Source organism: Desmodus rotundus, chromosome 8 (genome assembly GCF_022682495.2).
Source record: "Desmodus rotundus isolate HL8 chromosome 8, HLdesRot8A.1, whole genome shotgun sequence".
In the NCBI taxonomy this organism is placed as follows: domain Eukaryota; kingdom Metazoa; phylum Chordata; class Mammalia; order Chiroptera; family Phyllostomidae; genus Desmodus; species Desmodus rotundus.
Genome location: NC_071394.1, coordinates 90,361,133 through 90,376,014, shown reverse-complemented (window position 1 = coordinate 90,376,014; position 14,882 = coordinate 90,361,133). Strand labels below are relative to the sequence as shown.

The 14,882-nt window shown below is 58.3% G+C and overlaps 1 protein-coding gene across 1 annotated transcript; it reads right to left on the bottom strand.

Moving 5' to 3' along the window:
* Window positions 1–1,061: 1,061 nt before the first annotated feature.
* SEMA3G (semaphorin 3G) lies at window positions 1,062–12,607 on the bottom strand. Its single transcript, XM_024563235.4, has 16 exons — window positions 12,422–12,607; window positions 10,566–10,726; window positions 10,385–10,447; window positions 10,029–10,148; window positions 9,671–9,761; window positions 9,449–9,565; window positions 9,091–9,236; window positions 8,765–8,879; window positions 8,612–8,681; window positions 8,167–8,311; window positions 7,657–7,888; window positions 7,471–7,562; window positions 6,743–6,784; window positions 5,765–5,993; window positions 5,333–5,472; window positions 1,062–4,003 (listed from the first exon to the last, which is right to left on the bottom strand). Exons 1-16 carry the CDS (start codon window positions 12,528–12,530, stop codon window positions 3,563–3,565), a joined length of 2,313 nt encoding a protein of 770 aa, XP_024419003.1. The 5' UTR covers window positions 12,531–12,607; the 3' UTR covers window positions 1,062–3,562.
* Window positions 12,608–14,882: the final 2,275 nt, after the last annotated feature.

The following is a 14,882-nucleotide window of genomic DNA, read 5'->3' as shown; positions in this document are numbered from 1 at the left end:
CATCATGGCTTCTCAGGGATGTCTCAGGGCGGGCAAGCAGGCAGCGCACAGCCCGGGGAGGCTAAAGAGGCAGAAATCCCTGGATTTACTTGACCATTTTTGCAGGCTAATTGTTCCACAGGACACCATTCTGAAACACACTTGACTAGTGCCTTTAACAAAGACCTTTCCAGCTCTAAATGTGTTTGGGAAATCATAAAACAGGGACCCAAAGACCAGGGGAAGTATGAGACTTAGAGGAAAAAGCTGGCAGAGGAAGATAGAGTGAAGTCCCTGAGGCAGGAAATAGGACTGAAGATGGGAGGGGGAGGAGGATGGGGGCCAGGGAGAAGTGCATATCCCCAAGGGGTCTTAAAGGCAGCAATGGTGGGAGCAGAGGTGCTGTGTGCCCCAGGGAGAGCCGTGTGTGAGGGGTGAAGGGGGCTGTGGCGGTCACATTCACACACCCCACCCAGCCCAGCACTGTGCCAAGTGGGCACGCTGATGACCCTCGTGCGTTGGTGGTGGTGATGATGGCTTGGGGCGAGGCGACCAAGTTGCAGGTCTAATGAGATCTGGGTGTTTGCACAGAAACTAAGGGACAAATCTAGGGGCCCCAGGCTGCAAGATGGGACTGGTACCTGACCTATTAAGCTCCCCTAGTCCATCACATGGATTGAGGGACCCAACCAAGCAAGAGGCTAGTCTCTCCGCTGAGCTGGGGCAATGTCCATCCCCACCTTTTCTCATCTCCCTCCGTCACCAGTGCAGGCTGCACTTTGGGCAGCAGCATAATGTCACGAAGGAGTGGGAGCCTTCGGCAGTACACCCTGTAGGCCAGACTACTGGGGCCTCCACTCCTTCCCAGAAACCACAGCCCCCACAGCACAGCCTGGCCCCCCAGACAAGAGCACAGTGACCTTAATAAACGTTGGTATGTGGTTTGGGATGAAGACAGGCACCAGGCCAAGGGCTGCTGTCACAAATGTCAAGTGTTATTGTGAAAAAGAAGCAGAGCTGCCTACGTGCCCAGCTGCCCTTTGCCAGCAATTTTTTTTCTGGCTCAAGATCTTCCTGAAGTTCCGAGAAGGTCAGTCTCAGAAGCCCGAAAGGCAGGATCTTCCTAATTCAATAAGCAATCTCAGCGTCATAGACAATGCCCCCTGACTCCTTCCTTCCTTTGATGCCCACCCTCCCTTCTAGAAAATACCACCTAGGGAGGCCTCATGGAACGGATGGGGAAGGCTCTTCATTTCCAGTTCGCACAGATGGTATCAGTCAATTTAGTACAGAAATACACGGATACAATAACATAATTATATGATGTAAATATTAACTTCATTCCCTTCCTTGTAGGTTCTGTGTGGAGACCACTGTGCTACCCTCACTGGAGCTCAGTGGTGGTCATGACAAAGTAACAATAGTAATTAGAGGAAGTATGTTCTGAAGACAGAGAAACCACAAAGCCCATCTCAGTATATGAATACAAAAATAGAATTCACACAGAGAGGCATCTCCAGGAGATATGTAACACATAGTACCATGGGGTTGGGAGTTGCTGGAATCTGTCCATAATTTTCTAAGCACACGTGTTTGCGGTTCAGGATTTTGAGCTCCTTTCTCCGACTCTCAGAGTAGCTCCCCAAAGGACCCTACAGGGAGCCAGCCACGCTGGGTCCAGACTACAGACCCCTGAGGGCCTGGCTGCTGCTTCCTGGCTTCCCTGGGCAGAGCTGGCTGCAGCTTTGACACCATTCCTGGGGTTCTGTGCACTCCCCTGCCCCTCCCCCTCCAGTCTTCTCCAGCTCCCCTGCCTATAGTCCTCCTCTCTTCTGCTTTTACCTGCTCACAGCCCAGCCATAGCAACGCAGGCCACAGCTTCCCAAAGTGTTGTCAGGTTCATCTCAGTGCTTCTGGCTCACAGACTGTGCGAAGGGTGGAAGGAGGGCCCATTTCAGATTCCAGCTGGGGGTGAGGGGGTTGGCTCCGGTGAAATCCAAGGTAGCACAGTCCGGGTTTGACTTCAGTGGGACAGGAAGCCCTGTCTTTCCTTCTATCGATTTTTCCCTCCTTCGTTCATCTTGGTTTTTTAGCGGAGGGATTCTTGAACCTGATGCTCCTGTCCCCTCCTGTTGGTTTTGTACGTCACTAACATGTTCACAGGCAGGCTGGGAACAACTTTTCATTTCGTCCTCCCCCTCCTCCCTTGCTGTGCTCCCCAGCTCAGAAAGGCATTACTGCTGATGGCAATACTCCTGCCTACACGCACAGACAGAACCCCTCCGTCCTGGCCACCTGAGCCTCAGCCCCAACAACCAGCACAACCCAGGGTTCTTAGCAGCTTTTTCCCCTTAAAAGAAAAAGAAAAAGGCTTCATACATGAACCATCCACAACCAACCCTTATTTAGCAGAAACCAACGATTCCAGGATGGAAAACATATGGCTTTCCCTGGGGGTTCCTGAGCTAATTGATGCCATCTTGAGTCCTCACATGCCTGCTCCTGGGCCCCAGAGCCCAACCTAGGGTCTCCCACCCTCTCCCCATCTCAAAAGCCTCTCAATCCTCTGTGTCCCTGGGCGTAGCCCTACCCCACCCCTCCTGGGTCCTGCCCACCAGCTGCAGCTCGCTCTCAGAGCTGCCACATTCCCACCCTCCCAAGCTGTGGGTGTGCTTGCATTTCCCTGGGAAAGACAGCCCACTCCTCCTCAGCTCCCCTCTCCCCATCTCTAGTCCACAGAGATGGAGATGACATTCTCCTAGAACCCATCCTCACCCTGCTCATCAGCATGGAGACCCCAATGGTGGGGAGGGGGGATACTATCAGGAGGGGTAGGCATCCCAGGAAATGTGGCTTGACAGCTCAGGGGTGGGGGGAAGGGAAGTCAGGCTGTGAGGCCCCCTGTGGTTTATGAAGTAGGGCCTGAGGCCCAGCTTGCCCCCAGGTTGCAGGGAGCTATAGCAGTCTATGCGTCTGTGATTCCGACATGGAGAGCAGGCAGTGGACAGTGGAAGGTGACCACCAAGATATCAGGGCACAAAATGGGGGATAAGGGGTCTTCTCAGCACTTCCTCTTTCCCTCCCTAGCTCAGTCAGTGAAGGCCTTCCTCACAGGTGCTGGCTGGCTTCGAGGTAACTCCACCCGCCTCCGGCTGCCTAAGGGCCCCTGCCACTGCCTCCCCAGAGGCAGGTGCAAGCCCACTCTAAGGGTCACTCAGAATGGCCATTGTTCTGCAGCTGGGAAAGAACTTCCCAGTCCTCTTGCCTCTGGGCACAACCAGAAATGTGCTCTGGGGACCACCTCTGAGAACACATAGCAGGCCCACTGGGACCACCAGTGGCCAGAGGGTGCTGGCTCCATCTGGAACTAAGAGCAGAAAGGTGCAGGGAACAGGCACAGGGTCCCTCCATCAGGCCCCCAGCCTTTCCTGTAGTGGCCTGGTAGGAGTTTAGGGGCAGAGACTCCCATCTCTAAAAGGCGATCAAGCCTGCTGGCCCCCTCTGCCTTAGTTGGGTGGGTGGGAGACACTAGGAGCTGATACTGGGCCACTGGGCCCATCCCAACCACCCCCTCCTTCACCTTCTATGTGGCCTCCACCTCCCGGGGTGTCCGATTTCGCTCGGCCTGCACCTGACTCTTTACCTTCTTGCCCAGCTCCAGCCGTGCCCAGCTCTTGCCCTTGGCCTGTTTGCCCCGGCTCCGAGAGGAGCACCACATGCGCTCACAGTACTCATCCACCCGGGGCAAGTTGGCAAAGCCGATGAGCTGCAGGATGTCCTTGTACCAGGCCTTGGGTGGGGTGGAGGCCAGGCTTCCCCGTGCAGGGGGCTCCCCTGGCCTCTGCTCCCTATGGAGCAGGCTCTTGAGCTGTGCAGCCACAATCACCTCCAGAGCCAGGTGGGCCACCGTCTGGGAGAAGCCGTGCTCCAGCGTAGTGCAGGTGTAGGTGCCCTCATCCAGGCGGCTGAGCCTGCGGAACAGCAGCCCCTGCTCCGTTTGCTGGATTCGCTCATCTGTCTTTACCTGCAGGGAACCAGGAGGGCATGAGGGGCAGATGGAGCCAGGCACACACCATCAACTTCTCTGCATCCTGCTTTTCCAAATGTGTCATCTCAGGCCCAGTACTCGGGCACTTCCCTTGCCCATTCTCCCCTTCCCAGGAAGGGACCAGCACATTGGTAGGCTTAGCCTCCTTGAGACTAAGCTAATTGCAGGCAGGGTTTCACCTTCCCATCACCCAGGGCAGGGCCTGAAAAGGGGGCTTTTCAAAAATTTGACTGGTTTCTCCCCTAGTCAAAGCTCTGGGACACCTGTATTGGCTTTGGAGAGCCCTGACACACATCCCACTGAACCGAGGGGGTAAGAGGGCATTTATGGGCTTTTACTCAGGGGGATCTGTAACCCCAGCCCCAGGACTAGAATTCCCCTCACGCTACACGGTCGGCATTGTTCACTTTCCCCACAGCGAGGGGCCCACAGCCACAGCCAAGGGTGGGCCGAGTGCCCATCACAATGTGGGAGGTGAGAGTGCTGTTCTGACTCTGGCCCAATCGCTGTCTGGGCTTTAGTCTACATGTCTGTATGTTGAAGCTGGCCTGCTTGGGCAGTGAGTGCTGTGTAATTTCATCTCATTGCTTCCCCTGCCCCTGGCCCCAGGGGGAGTCTCTCAGTGCCTAGCCCAACAGCTGGCCCAAGGCTGGCCTCCCCCAGTTCCCAAGCAGGAAGGAGAGCCCCTCCTGTAATCAACCCACTCCCTCCCCTCCCCTGCCTGTGGGAGCTCTTGAGAATGGTTTCTCACCCTGCCCCACCCACGCCCATCCTCAGGCCCCAGACAGAAGCCATCTCTGGGGTTGACAGACCTTTCCAGATGGGGTAGGAAGGCCTGGGCAAACAGTGAGACTCCAGGGAGGAAGTGTGAGGCCAGGCAGTGAGGGGTTGGGAGGTGATGGCCAGTGATCAGGGGCACAAGCCTGAGGCAAAGGAGGACCAAGAACCCCTGGGGAAAGGTCCCTTCAAAGGTGAGCCATGTGTGTAGGCATGAGGGCTCCCCGACCACAGACCCCTTCCTTCTCTTCCATCTCTGTCATCCACCTCCCAGAGCTCAGCTCAACCCCTTGGGAGTCAGTGGGCTCCCTGGCACTGGAGGAGTTCCAAGCACATCTGGCCTGGACATGCCCAGAGGGTAGGAGTGGGGCACCTCCTTCCAGGCACCCAAGGGGCCTAACACACAGTTTTCTTCAGTTGAACTTGGCAGGTTCCCCTCAGAGCCCCTTTCTAGGACTCAGGACTTGGGGTTCAGGGAGGGATATGACCTAAGGGCAAGTACAAACTACAGGCAGGGTCCTCACTCACCTGGTCAGGTCCCTGGTCCCCTGGCCTCTGCAAGAACCAGCGCACGGTCGCCTGGGGAGACTTGGGCAGACACTCCAGGAAGGTGCTGCTGTGCTCCGTGCCGTAGACTGTGGTGGTTGCCACGAGTCCTGCAGCCTCCTCTGGAGGGGGACGAGGGGGACTCAGCTCAGGAACTACGCATGGAGCCCCTGACTCCCACAGTCCAGGAGCCCCCAGCAGTGTTATAAGGTCCTCAGTGTCCATCAGTCCCCAAGCCAGTCACTCTGTCCAAAGACCCTACACCTATATACTGACAGAAGCCACACAGGGAAACTGAGGACAAGTTTACAACAGGACGAATCTGAGGCCTCACTTTGCAGGGCTTGAGCCCAGGCCATGGGGTGAGTGGGAACCTTGTGCAAGCCCAGCTGGCGCCCAGTGGCTGCCACTCACCTTCCTGGCTCTGGCCCGGGCACTGCAGGGCAGGGTTGCCATGACGGATGTCCTGCCGGCGGAACCGACGCTTGCTGGTGCTGGGCCGGTAGTGGGTACAGGAAGCACCATCCCAGGCACAGTACGGGTCCCGGGCCAGGCAGCACTCTGCACAGGCACTGCCATAAGTCTCACACTGGTGCAGCTGCAGCCGGGCCACACCCAGCCTCGAGCCCACGTACAGCATTTGCTGGAGAGGGAGCCAGGTAGAGCCTCCGTGAGCCTGGGCTTCCCCCAGAAGCAGTCAAGCACTCAACCTCCTTGGGTTTTCTGAAATCCCTGCCACTTTTAAGCAGTCTTCCAGGGCCTCTTGGGTGCACTCACAGAAACAAAATGTTTACCATCCACATGCTGTGCACCAGATCCTGTGCTAGGTCATGTAGGGGATGGGGCAGGCCTGGGGCCTTTGCTCTGAGGGGCTTGGGCTCACCGCAGGCTCACCCTGCTCCTGACTGTTGCCCTCCACCCCAATGGCCTTTATCCTGACTTACCTCTGACCTTAGAGGTGCACTCTGCTTTAAGCAATCCCAGCACCAAAGTTGGGATTTACCCAAAGATAAACTGAGGCAGATAAACTTGGGAAGATGGTATTTGTCCCTTGCAAAAGGACACAGCAGGCCTCTAAAAAGTGACTCCCTTGTTTGATTTCAAACCTGGATTTTGTTTTCCAGCACTTTTTTTCCTCCCTTGAGGAACAGGTCTGTCATGGATCTCCCCACATCTGAACACCTCACTTACTCAGGCCCTCCCACTGCCCACCGGTTTCACGCACGGGAACCTCAGCTCCCCGCTGCACACTCAGCCCTCTTTGCAGGGTCTAGTCAGGCAGCCCAGCGCCTGCTGCAGGGGCTTTCCAGCAGACACAGGCAGAGCTCAGGAGGCACAGAGCCAGGGGAGGGAGGGAGGGAGGAGGCAGGAGGAGGATGCAGCTGCTCTTACCCTTTTGACGGAGATCTCCATCTCGGTGATGGCTGTTGGCACCTGGGGAAGGAGCAGGGTATCAGGAGAGGGGTGTCGGAAAGTTCTCTGCTGCACCCCCTGCTTCCAGCCTCCTTTAGCCTCCCAGGTGGGGGCCGCCTAGCTCCCAGCCTGGGTCAGTGCAACTATGGCTGGACAGTCTTTCCCAGAGGTCAGGTTACAAGAAAGGTCCCCTTACCCTGGCTGGCCTCCAAGCAGGAGGCTTGGCTAGAAGCACAAATCTCCAGTGTCCCCCTACACAGCCCTGTTCCCCGGCAATGAAGCAGCTGTCTCGAATCACCCATCCCACGTTGGGAGGCATGACAGTCCCCCAGACACACCACCTGTCTGACTCTACAGAGGGGCCAGCGGAACCCCTTGGGCACTTGGGCTCTCAGCCACCCCATCACGGTGAGTTGTGCCTATCAGGGCTTTGTCCAGGGGGTGCTCACCTTGGCCATCCCTCCCTGGGTTCCCCCAACTTTCAGCTCACGGACTTCTCTGCAGGCCCCTCAGTCATTTAGGAGCATCAGCAAGCCCTCTGCAGTGGGGAGTGTCGTCACTTTCATCCCCCACTGGCTGCAAGTTCAGTAAAGACAGGCCCCTCCTGTCTTTACTCCTGTGCTTTGCTCCTGCTTCCCTATAGCCAGGGCTAGACCCAGGGATGGGGCTTGAGGGGACCCCTCCCATCAGCCCCCCTCCTCGCTCACCTTAAACACCTGGAGCTCCTCCAGAACTACCTCCTCAGGCTCAGCCGAGCCCCCAGACTGAAGGGCCATGACCTTGAGCACTGAACCTGAGTCTGAGACAGGGAAGAAGGGGTCAGTGGGAGAGGAAAGGGCAGCCTGGGGGCTAGGACACCTCCCTATTCCAGCCACCCTACTCAGCCCACCCACCAGTCCCCAGGAAGATGACATCATAGGTCCCGTCCTCTGCCTCCACGCGGTCCACCACGATCTGGCGCAGCTGCTGGGCCAGGTGGGTTTTGACGAGGACCGGGCGGCCCTGCCGAGGCCGCACGGACCGAAACATGAGTGGGTGGGCTCGGGCAAACTGCAGCACCTCATCTGGGTAGCCCTTGGTGCTGCCGAAGGGCCGTCCAGGCTGCGCGGTCATCTTGCTGGGGCACTGTGGCAGAGGCAAAGGGAGCAGTGCGATCCTGGGATCACACATGCCCCGCCCCAGCCTGCTTCCACGCCGCACTCTCTGGGCATGCCAACTCGGAGGGACTGCTCTCACTGTGTGAGAGGCTCCTTAACGTGGTCAGGGCTTGGCGCGGTGCCACACCACACCCTGACCCCTAGCTCAGAGCTGCTGTGGAGCTGCACGCAGACACAATGATGTCCCAACGTACAGCCCTCCTGGCATCTTCTCCGCCGTCTTCCCTGGCAGAGCCAGATACTCACCACACCAGGGCGGGGGAAGGGCACCTTGCCCCCATAGGGCCCCCACTGGTGCTGGGGACCATCTTGGTGGGCAAAGGGCCCCTTGAAGACCTCCCAGATGTCCGCCATGTGATACAAGCAGACTGCAAAGCCCTGGAACACCGCACTGCAGAGGGCAGAGGGGACAGTCAGGCCAGGGTGGCCGTCATAGGTGGGATGGGGGCAGTCTGGCTCTTTGGGCAGGGCAGAGGGCGACAGTGCCTGCCATCAGCAGAAACCAAAAACAAAGATACCCGGGCAAGGGCAAAAGAAAGGGAGATGGAGAATATAGCCACAGAGTCACCGAATCAGGGACAGAGATGGGGACCCAGGGCAAAGCTGAGGTTTAAAGGCAGAGGCTCAACAGAGGACCCCAGGGTACAGAGGCCTGGCCTGGGTCAGGGAGAGGGGAGGCCAGTGTGCCCACCTGACCGTGCTGAAAAGTGCGTACACCTCGAGGTTCTTCCCCGCCTTGGGCCACAGCAGGAACACGTCCTCTGGGAGACAGAAGGCCACTGCCAATGTCCCCCACTCACTGCCCCAAAGCCCTCCTGACTCCCGCTCCCAGGCCTGCCCTTACCCAGCTGGTCAAAGTGGGTCTCGGCGCCACCGGGACCGGGCACCGAGCAGACCAGCCTGGCCTTGAGAAAAGTGCTCCATTTGTTCACCAGGACCCTCTGGCCACCAGCGTCATTCTGTGGGGTGGGGGCTCAGGGTCAGCCTCAGGTCCCAGAGGACAGACAGGCCCCTCCTCCTGCTCCTCCACCCTCACCCTTTGGTGGGGGGGGCATGGACATTGGCTCTGCACCCTCACCTCAGCTTCCCTACTGCTGAGGGCGGGGACAGGTTGTGGGAGAGGAATGCAGCAAGGACTAAAGCCCCTCACTGCCCCTCCCCCGCTCTCACCACACAGACACGGCCCACGCGGCTGACAGTGACATGGCCTGGGCCACCGTCTGGTGCGGGGACAGTCTCCGAGAAGAAGAAGTACACCTTGTCATCATTCTGGTCGGAGTTGTCAGCAATTCGGGCGGCCATCACAAACCGGGGGTCTGGGTCAGGGGAGGTGATAGGATGAAGCTGGTGGGGGAGCCTTCCAGAGGAACACAGGTGGCTGAACACAATGGGGATGGGGAAGAGGTACGGGGACCCCCACTGGAGGCTGGAGTCCCAGGGGTGGCATGGGAATGGGCTGCCCCTCCTGCCTCCTGCCAATGTGGGCAAGCCCCAGCCAGCCTCGCCCTCAGCAGGCCCCTGGACTCACCGTGCAGGAGGCTCTGGTCAGAGTCAGAACGCAAGGCCGGCCGGGGACCCCCACTCCGGAAGATCATGGCCTCGCGCCCCAGAAAGTCGGCAGTGAGGCCGGTGTACAGCTCCCCACCTGGGAGGCAGAGTTAGGGGAGGAGGGCCCAGCCACCATCCTTCCCCAATGGCATCAGCCAGCTCCCACCCTCCCAGTGCCCACCCACACTCAGAAGTCACCCACCTACATAGGTGCTGGCGAAAGGACGGCTGGGTTCATGAGGGCACCGCCCCCGCCCACTTTCAACACTGTGGGGCTCCAGGTGGAGCACGTGCTGGGGGAGAGGGAGGGAGGGTGTCACCTGGGAAAGTAGTGCCAGCCCCTCCCCCAGGCAGTAGCCATTGCGTGCAGCTGGAGAGTGGGGGTGGGTGAAGGCACCCTTGACTCAGGGCCAGGCCAGTGGGGTCAGCTCTCTGGCACAAAGGCGCCTTTCAGGCCCCTGAAACCTCCGCCTTGACCCAGGCTCAATGGGGAGTGTTCAGGCAGCCTGAAGGAAATGTCACTGCTTCCCAGCCCATTTTGGGGCCCTCCCCAGGCTCACCTCCCCACGATGCCCAACCACGATGAGGGCACAAGTGGGATGGAAGGCGCCAGTGCCACATGCCAGCAGGTGGGTCCGGTTGTGAGGCTGCAGCACCCGCACGAAGTTGGCACACTCCATCTGGCGGGGAGAGGGGCAAGGGTGAAGGGCTGCTCACTGTCTCCACGGGTTCCAAGGCTCAGCCCTGCCTGGCCAATCAGCTCTGGGGGTCTAGGGTGACATTCCTCATGGACCTTCAAGAGCCCTCCGCGTCTGTTTCAAATGGGCCCAGTATAGGCAGCTGGAGGAATGGCTAGCCACAGGCTGTCCTGGGGTGTTGGTCAGGGTTGGGGACCGTCACTCCTGAGAGCACTCACCAAAGGATCTCTTCCCTTTCGAACACACTCCTCCCTCTGTCCTGGCTGCGGTGGCCACAGGACCTGAAACACAGCCTGGCTGACCTCTGACTTCACAGCCTCAGTTTCCCCATCCAGCCCCCCATTCAGAGTTACCCAGCTCTCAGACAAACAGACCCTCTCTCCAGTCATCCCAGCTCACCTCCCTGGAGTCTGTCCATGCCTGGTCCAGCTGCAGAGAGTAGATGGCATCACGACCCCCCAGAAAGAGGCGGTCTCGGTACTCATCCAGGTACATAGCCCGAAGGTCCAGGGAACCCCGGGGACCCAGAAAGATGGAAGAGCGGTTGGCAGACAGGAGGTCTACAAGGGAGCATGGGAAGGGGTTAGGGACCCCTCAGCCAAGGTGTGGAAGTGGGGGGTCCCAGCTGTGCATTCACCCCACACACACTCACATCTGGAAAGTGTTTCCATCCACAGGGCTGTTTGAAGGCTTCTGGGAAATGGCTCCTGGGGGTGGGTGGGATGGGGGCTCTGAGCCCCTACCCAGAACAGCCCACCCAGGGGCCAACTCCTATCCCCCAATTCCTTAGCCCTCGATCTTTCAGTTCACATCTCCTTCCCAGTGGCCCATCTGTGTTCTACGCAACCCCCAGGGAAGATGGCTCCCCTGGCAGAACTTATGGCAGCAAGCTGGGGAAGGGTGGCTGAGCCTGAGCAGTGGGTAGGTGAGCAGGCAGGGGAGAGGGTTCCCTGCGGAGGGAACATCTGGAAAAGGCCTGGGTATGAGAGAGGCTAGGTATGACCAGGCCAAGCTCCTGGCTCTGGTCCAAGGATGTGGCCAAAGAGGATTTTCTCCCCCATAGACTTTACTTCCCCACCCCGGCCCTAGGAATGGAGGGCGGCTGTCTGGGGGTGTTGGTTGTAGGAGTCAGGATCCTGAAATAAATCCTTGGGGTGGGGCTAGGGAGTTGGGGGTGATGGGTGGGTAAGGGGGCAGACAGCCAGAAGGGTGGGAAGGGGCCCTGGCCACCCTTGGTAAGGCCAAGTATCCCATGACTGCCCAAGGGGTCATCCTTGGCCCAGCACCCACTCTATCCTGAAATTCATCAACAGTCTTCCTGGAAGTCCTCCATGGCTGATAGTATTTTAGAAGAGATTTGCCCTATTTAGGCTTTTTTTAGTAGCCTGAGTTCCCTTCAAAACCAGAGCTGCAAGGGCAGGACTACATTCTCCCCCACAGCCGATCCCATTTGCAGACTCTCCAGAGTACAACGCTATCCCCCCCCATACTCTCCAGAGCCTGGGTCTCCCCACTTACAGTAGGGTTCCCAGGGAAAGTGATCACCCCTATGGCTTCCCTAAGAAGAATCTGTGGAAAGCCTGTGTCTCAGGGACCTTTTCCTGTGTCCTGTCTCTCCGGATTTAGAGGAGGCCTGTGCCCGCCGCAGCATGTCAGGTTAGATCTACAGAGGAACTCCTGGGCTGGGATCGAGAGGGAGGAGTAAGACCAGCATTGGGAAGCGGGCTGCAAAGAGGCAGGTGGGTGGGAGGAGGAGGCTGTGGGGACAGGTTGAGGGGCCCCATTGCCGACTGAAGAGGAGAGGGGCAGGATCCTGCTCTCCGACTCTCTGCCCTGGGCAAGGAGCCCTCCCTGAGTACAGATCGCTCCTTCAGACCTGCTCTGTCTGCCCATCCCCATCTCTCTCTGCCCGTCTCTGCTGAGGTCGCTCAGAATCTCCATTGGTCTCTCTCCTTTTGTCAACAGTCCCTCAGGTTTTCTTCTGTGTGTCTCTGTCTCTGCCACCTCCACCCTGGCCATGCCTCCAGGAGCTGTCCCTTGCCTCCTCCCCAGTGCCTGTCTCTGGCAGCAGACAGAGGAACACCATCCCCTGGGAATGACAGGGAAATCCTTCCCATGCGCTGTGCAGGGAATGACTGCGTCCTTCCAGCTGGCAAAACAGACTGCCCAGGTGGCTGAGGCCCCCACAGCTGAGGGTGCTGCAGGATCCCAGATTCCCGCGGACACGCAAACGATCAGGGCACCTCAGTCCGTACCTCTGTAGGAGAGCCGCAGGCGGGGCACGCTGGGGCCGGGACTGGATCTGCCCCCGCGGAGCAGGAGGACCCCCAAAAGGCAGCAGATGGCCCAGGCCAAGGCACTCATGCTGGGTGACCGAGGGCACCACGCTGCCCGTGGAGCTACCCTCTGGTCCCACCGCTGGTTGAAGTTTGCTCTCTTGCCGCGGGTCCTGCCACTTATAAGGCAATGGCTCCGCCCCGTCCAGGGCCAGGAAGACGGAGGAGGAGGGAAGGGCGAAAGCCCGCTTTGCACCTGCACTGACTCTCTCCATCCCGACTGGCCTGGTTGACACCTCCGTCTGATTGGCTGGTGCCCGGTTCCCGGGTTCCCCATTGGGGAGACTCCCACCTGTGGGGTGGGTAGTTTACACAGAACCGTCCAAAATCCCGTCTCCAGGCTCTAGCAAAATGTCAAGGGGAAGATAACCTGGAAGAGAGGTCAGGAGTCAGAAATCAGAGGTTACAGGGCTGGGTGAGGGTCTGGTTGGGCTCTCTTTTGCTCTCTGTCCCTCCAGAGCTGTGACAGAGACACCCCCCCCCAACACACACACACACATACAAACTGACTCTAAGCCCCAGTCTCTCATACCAGCAAGGTCCAGCCCTTTGAGGCCTTGGCTTGGCTCCCCAGCTTCCCTGCAGGGTGTGTGTGTGTGTGTGTGTGTGTGTGTGTGTGTGTGTGTGTTTGGGGGGCAGGGAGGAGGCAGAGGTGACATGGGAGGGGCTGGTGGTCATTCTAGCCGAGGGAGCTCCATGTTTTGGATGAAGGCTTGAGGTTTGCCACACTTCACAGATCTGGGGTGGGTGAGAAATGAATGTCTGGTCTCCAGGCCCCATCCTAGCTTTCTGGTCAGGGTACCCTCCCATCGTTCTGCCCCTTTCAGCCATCCAGTCCCTTCCTGAGACTCAGGGTGTCACTCAGGGAGTGGGGAGTTCTTCCCAGATTCTCCCTCTGCCCTACAGGCCCTATACATACAATCCCTCCAGAGTGAGGGTGAAGCTGGGGTGCTCACAGGCCCACTCCTTCCGCCCTGAGCTCAGATCCAGGGGCAAGAAGCCACAGAGAGGGACATGGAGGAGACGGGACTGAAGAGCTGAATTGAGGCAAGTGAGGGGACTATCGAGTGTCCCCTATCCTACAGTAGTTCTTGTCCATGTCCCCCCACAGCTGCCACTCCACCCCACCCCAGGCCCTGACACTCAGAATCTGATGCCCTGGGAGCAAAGAAGTTTTCAACCTTGAGCCAGACTTGGAACTCCCAGAATTCTAGAAACTCCTGCAAGTTAAGCCTCCCTGATGAACCAGCCCAAGCCCTCAGATTGGGAGCTCAGATTGGGAGCTCAGAGAGGGAAGGAACTAGCCTCAGGCAACACAGCAGGCAGAAAACAGGCCCCATAAACCCTGCCCTTTCCTGGGATTCTTTTTTGCTTTGGGGCCCTTGAGGTTGGTACTTGGACCCCACTTCTCCTCCCCATCTCATCCCTGGAAGGTAAAGAGGTCGGCCCCTTAAGCAAGCATGAGAAAGACCCAGGAATCTTGAACCTTGTCTCCCTGCCCCCACCTCCCACTGACATACACATGACTCTTCCCAGGGGGGGGGCTCTGACCTGGAATTGCACAAGGGGCTACTCAGGAAGGCCAGTGACAGGCCTCAGACCACCTGTCTCTGACTCCACTGGATAACTTTGGCCAAAGCCCTCCTTCCAGGGCCAGGGACCAGTCGCCTTGGGTGTAACGGACTGTATAAATTGGTGAGGGGTGCTGGCGCAGGGACTGCCATGATGGTGATTATATCCTGGTCCCTCAGAAGGGTGACACCCCTCTGCTTCCAATTCCCCAGAGAGGTGTTTCAGGAGATAGCCCAGGATGGGGGACAATGTCTGCCTGGAGATTGAGCTGGACAGCCCCTCAACCAGCATGTAGCCACAGGTTCTGGGCAGAGGCCCAACTCTCAGCCTGCCAGCTCACCATGGGGGTCTCAGCTCAGCCAGACGGCTAAGCTCAGCTCAGCTGAGGTTCCAGGGGAGGCCTGGATCTACTGGAGCAGGATGTGGGAGCAGCCCCCTCCACACAGCCTGCGCCAGGGGCTGGGAGCCCAAAAATCTAAGGTTAATTTGTTATACAGCCTCAGGCAGGTCGTCTCCTTCTTTGAGCCTCAGTTTTCCAATCTGGGAAGAAAGTAAAGGATCTTCTGTAAAGGTCCTGTTTGCAGGCTGCGGCTGGAAAATAGATTGAAAGGTGCACCTGAGAATCCGTGGGCCCAGCCACATGCATCTTGTGCCATCTAATGGACAAAGTGGGAACTGCGGGAGGTCCCAAAATCGTGGGCTCTGTCAGGCCGTTTGCAGGTCAGCAGGGCCACCCTGGAGAAACCGCAGCCTGTTGGGGCAGCAGGCAATAGCCAGGCAATCATAATATGAAGAGGCAGATGCAGTG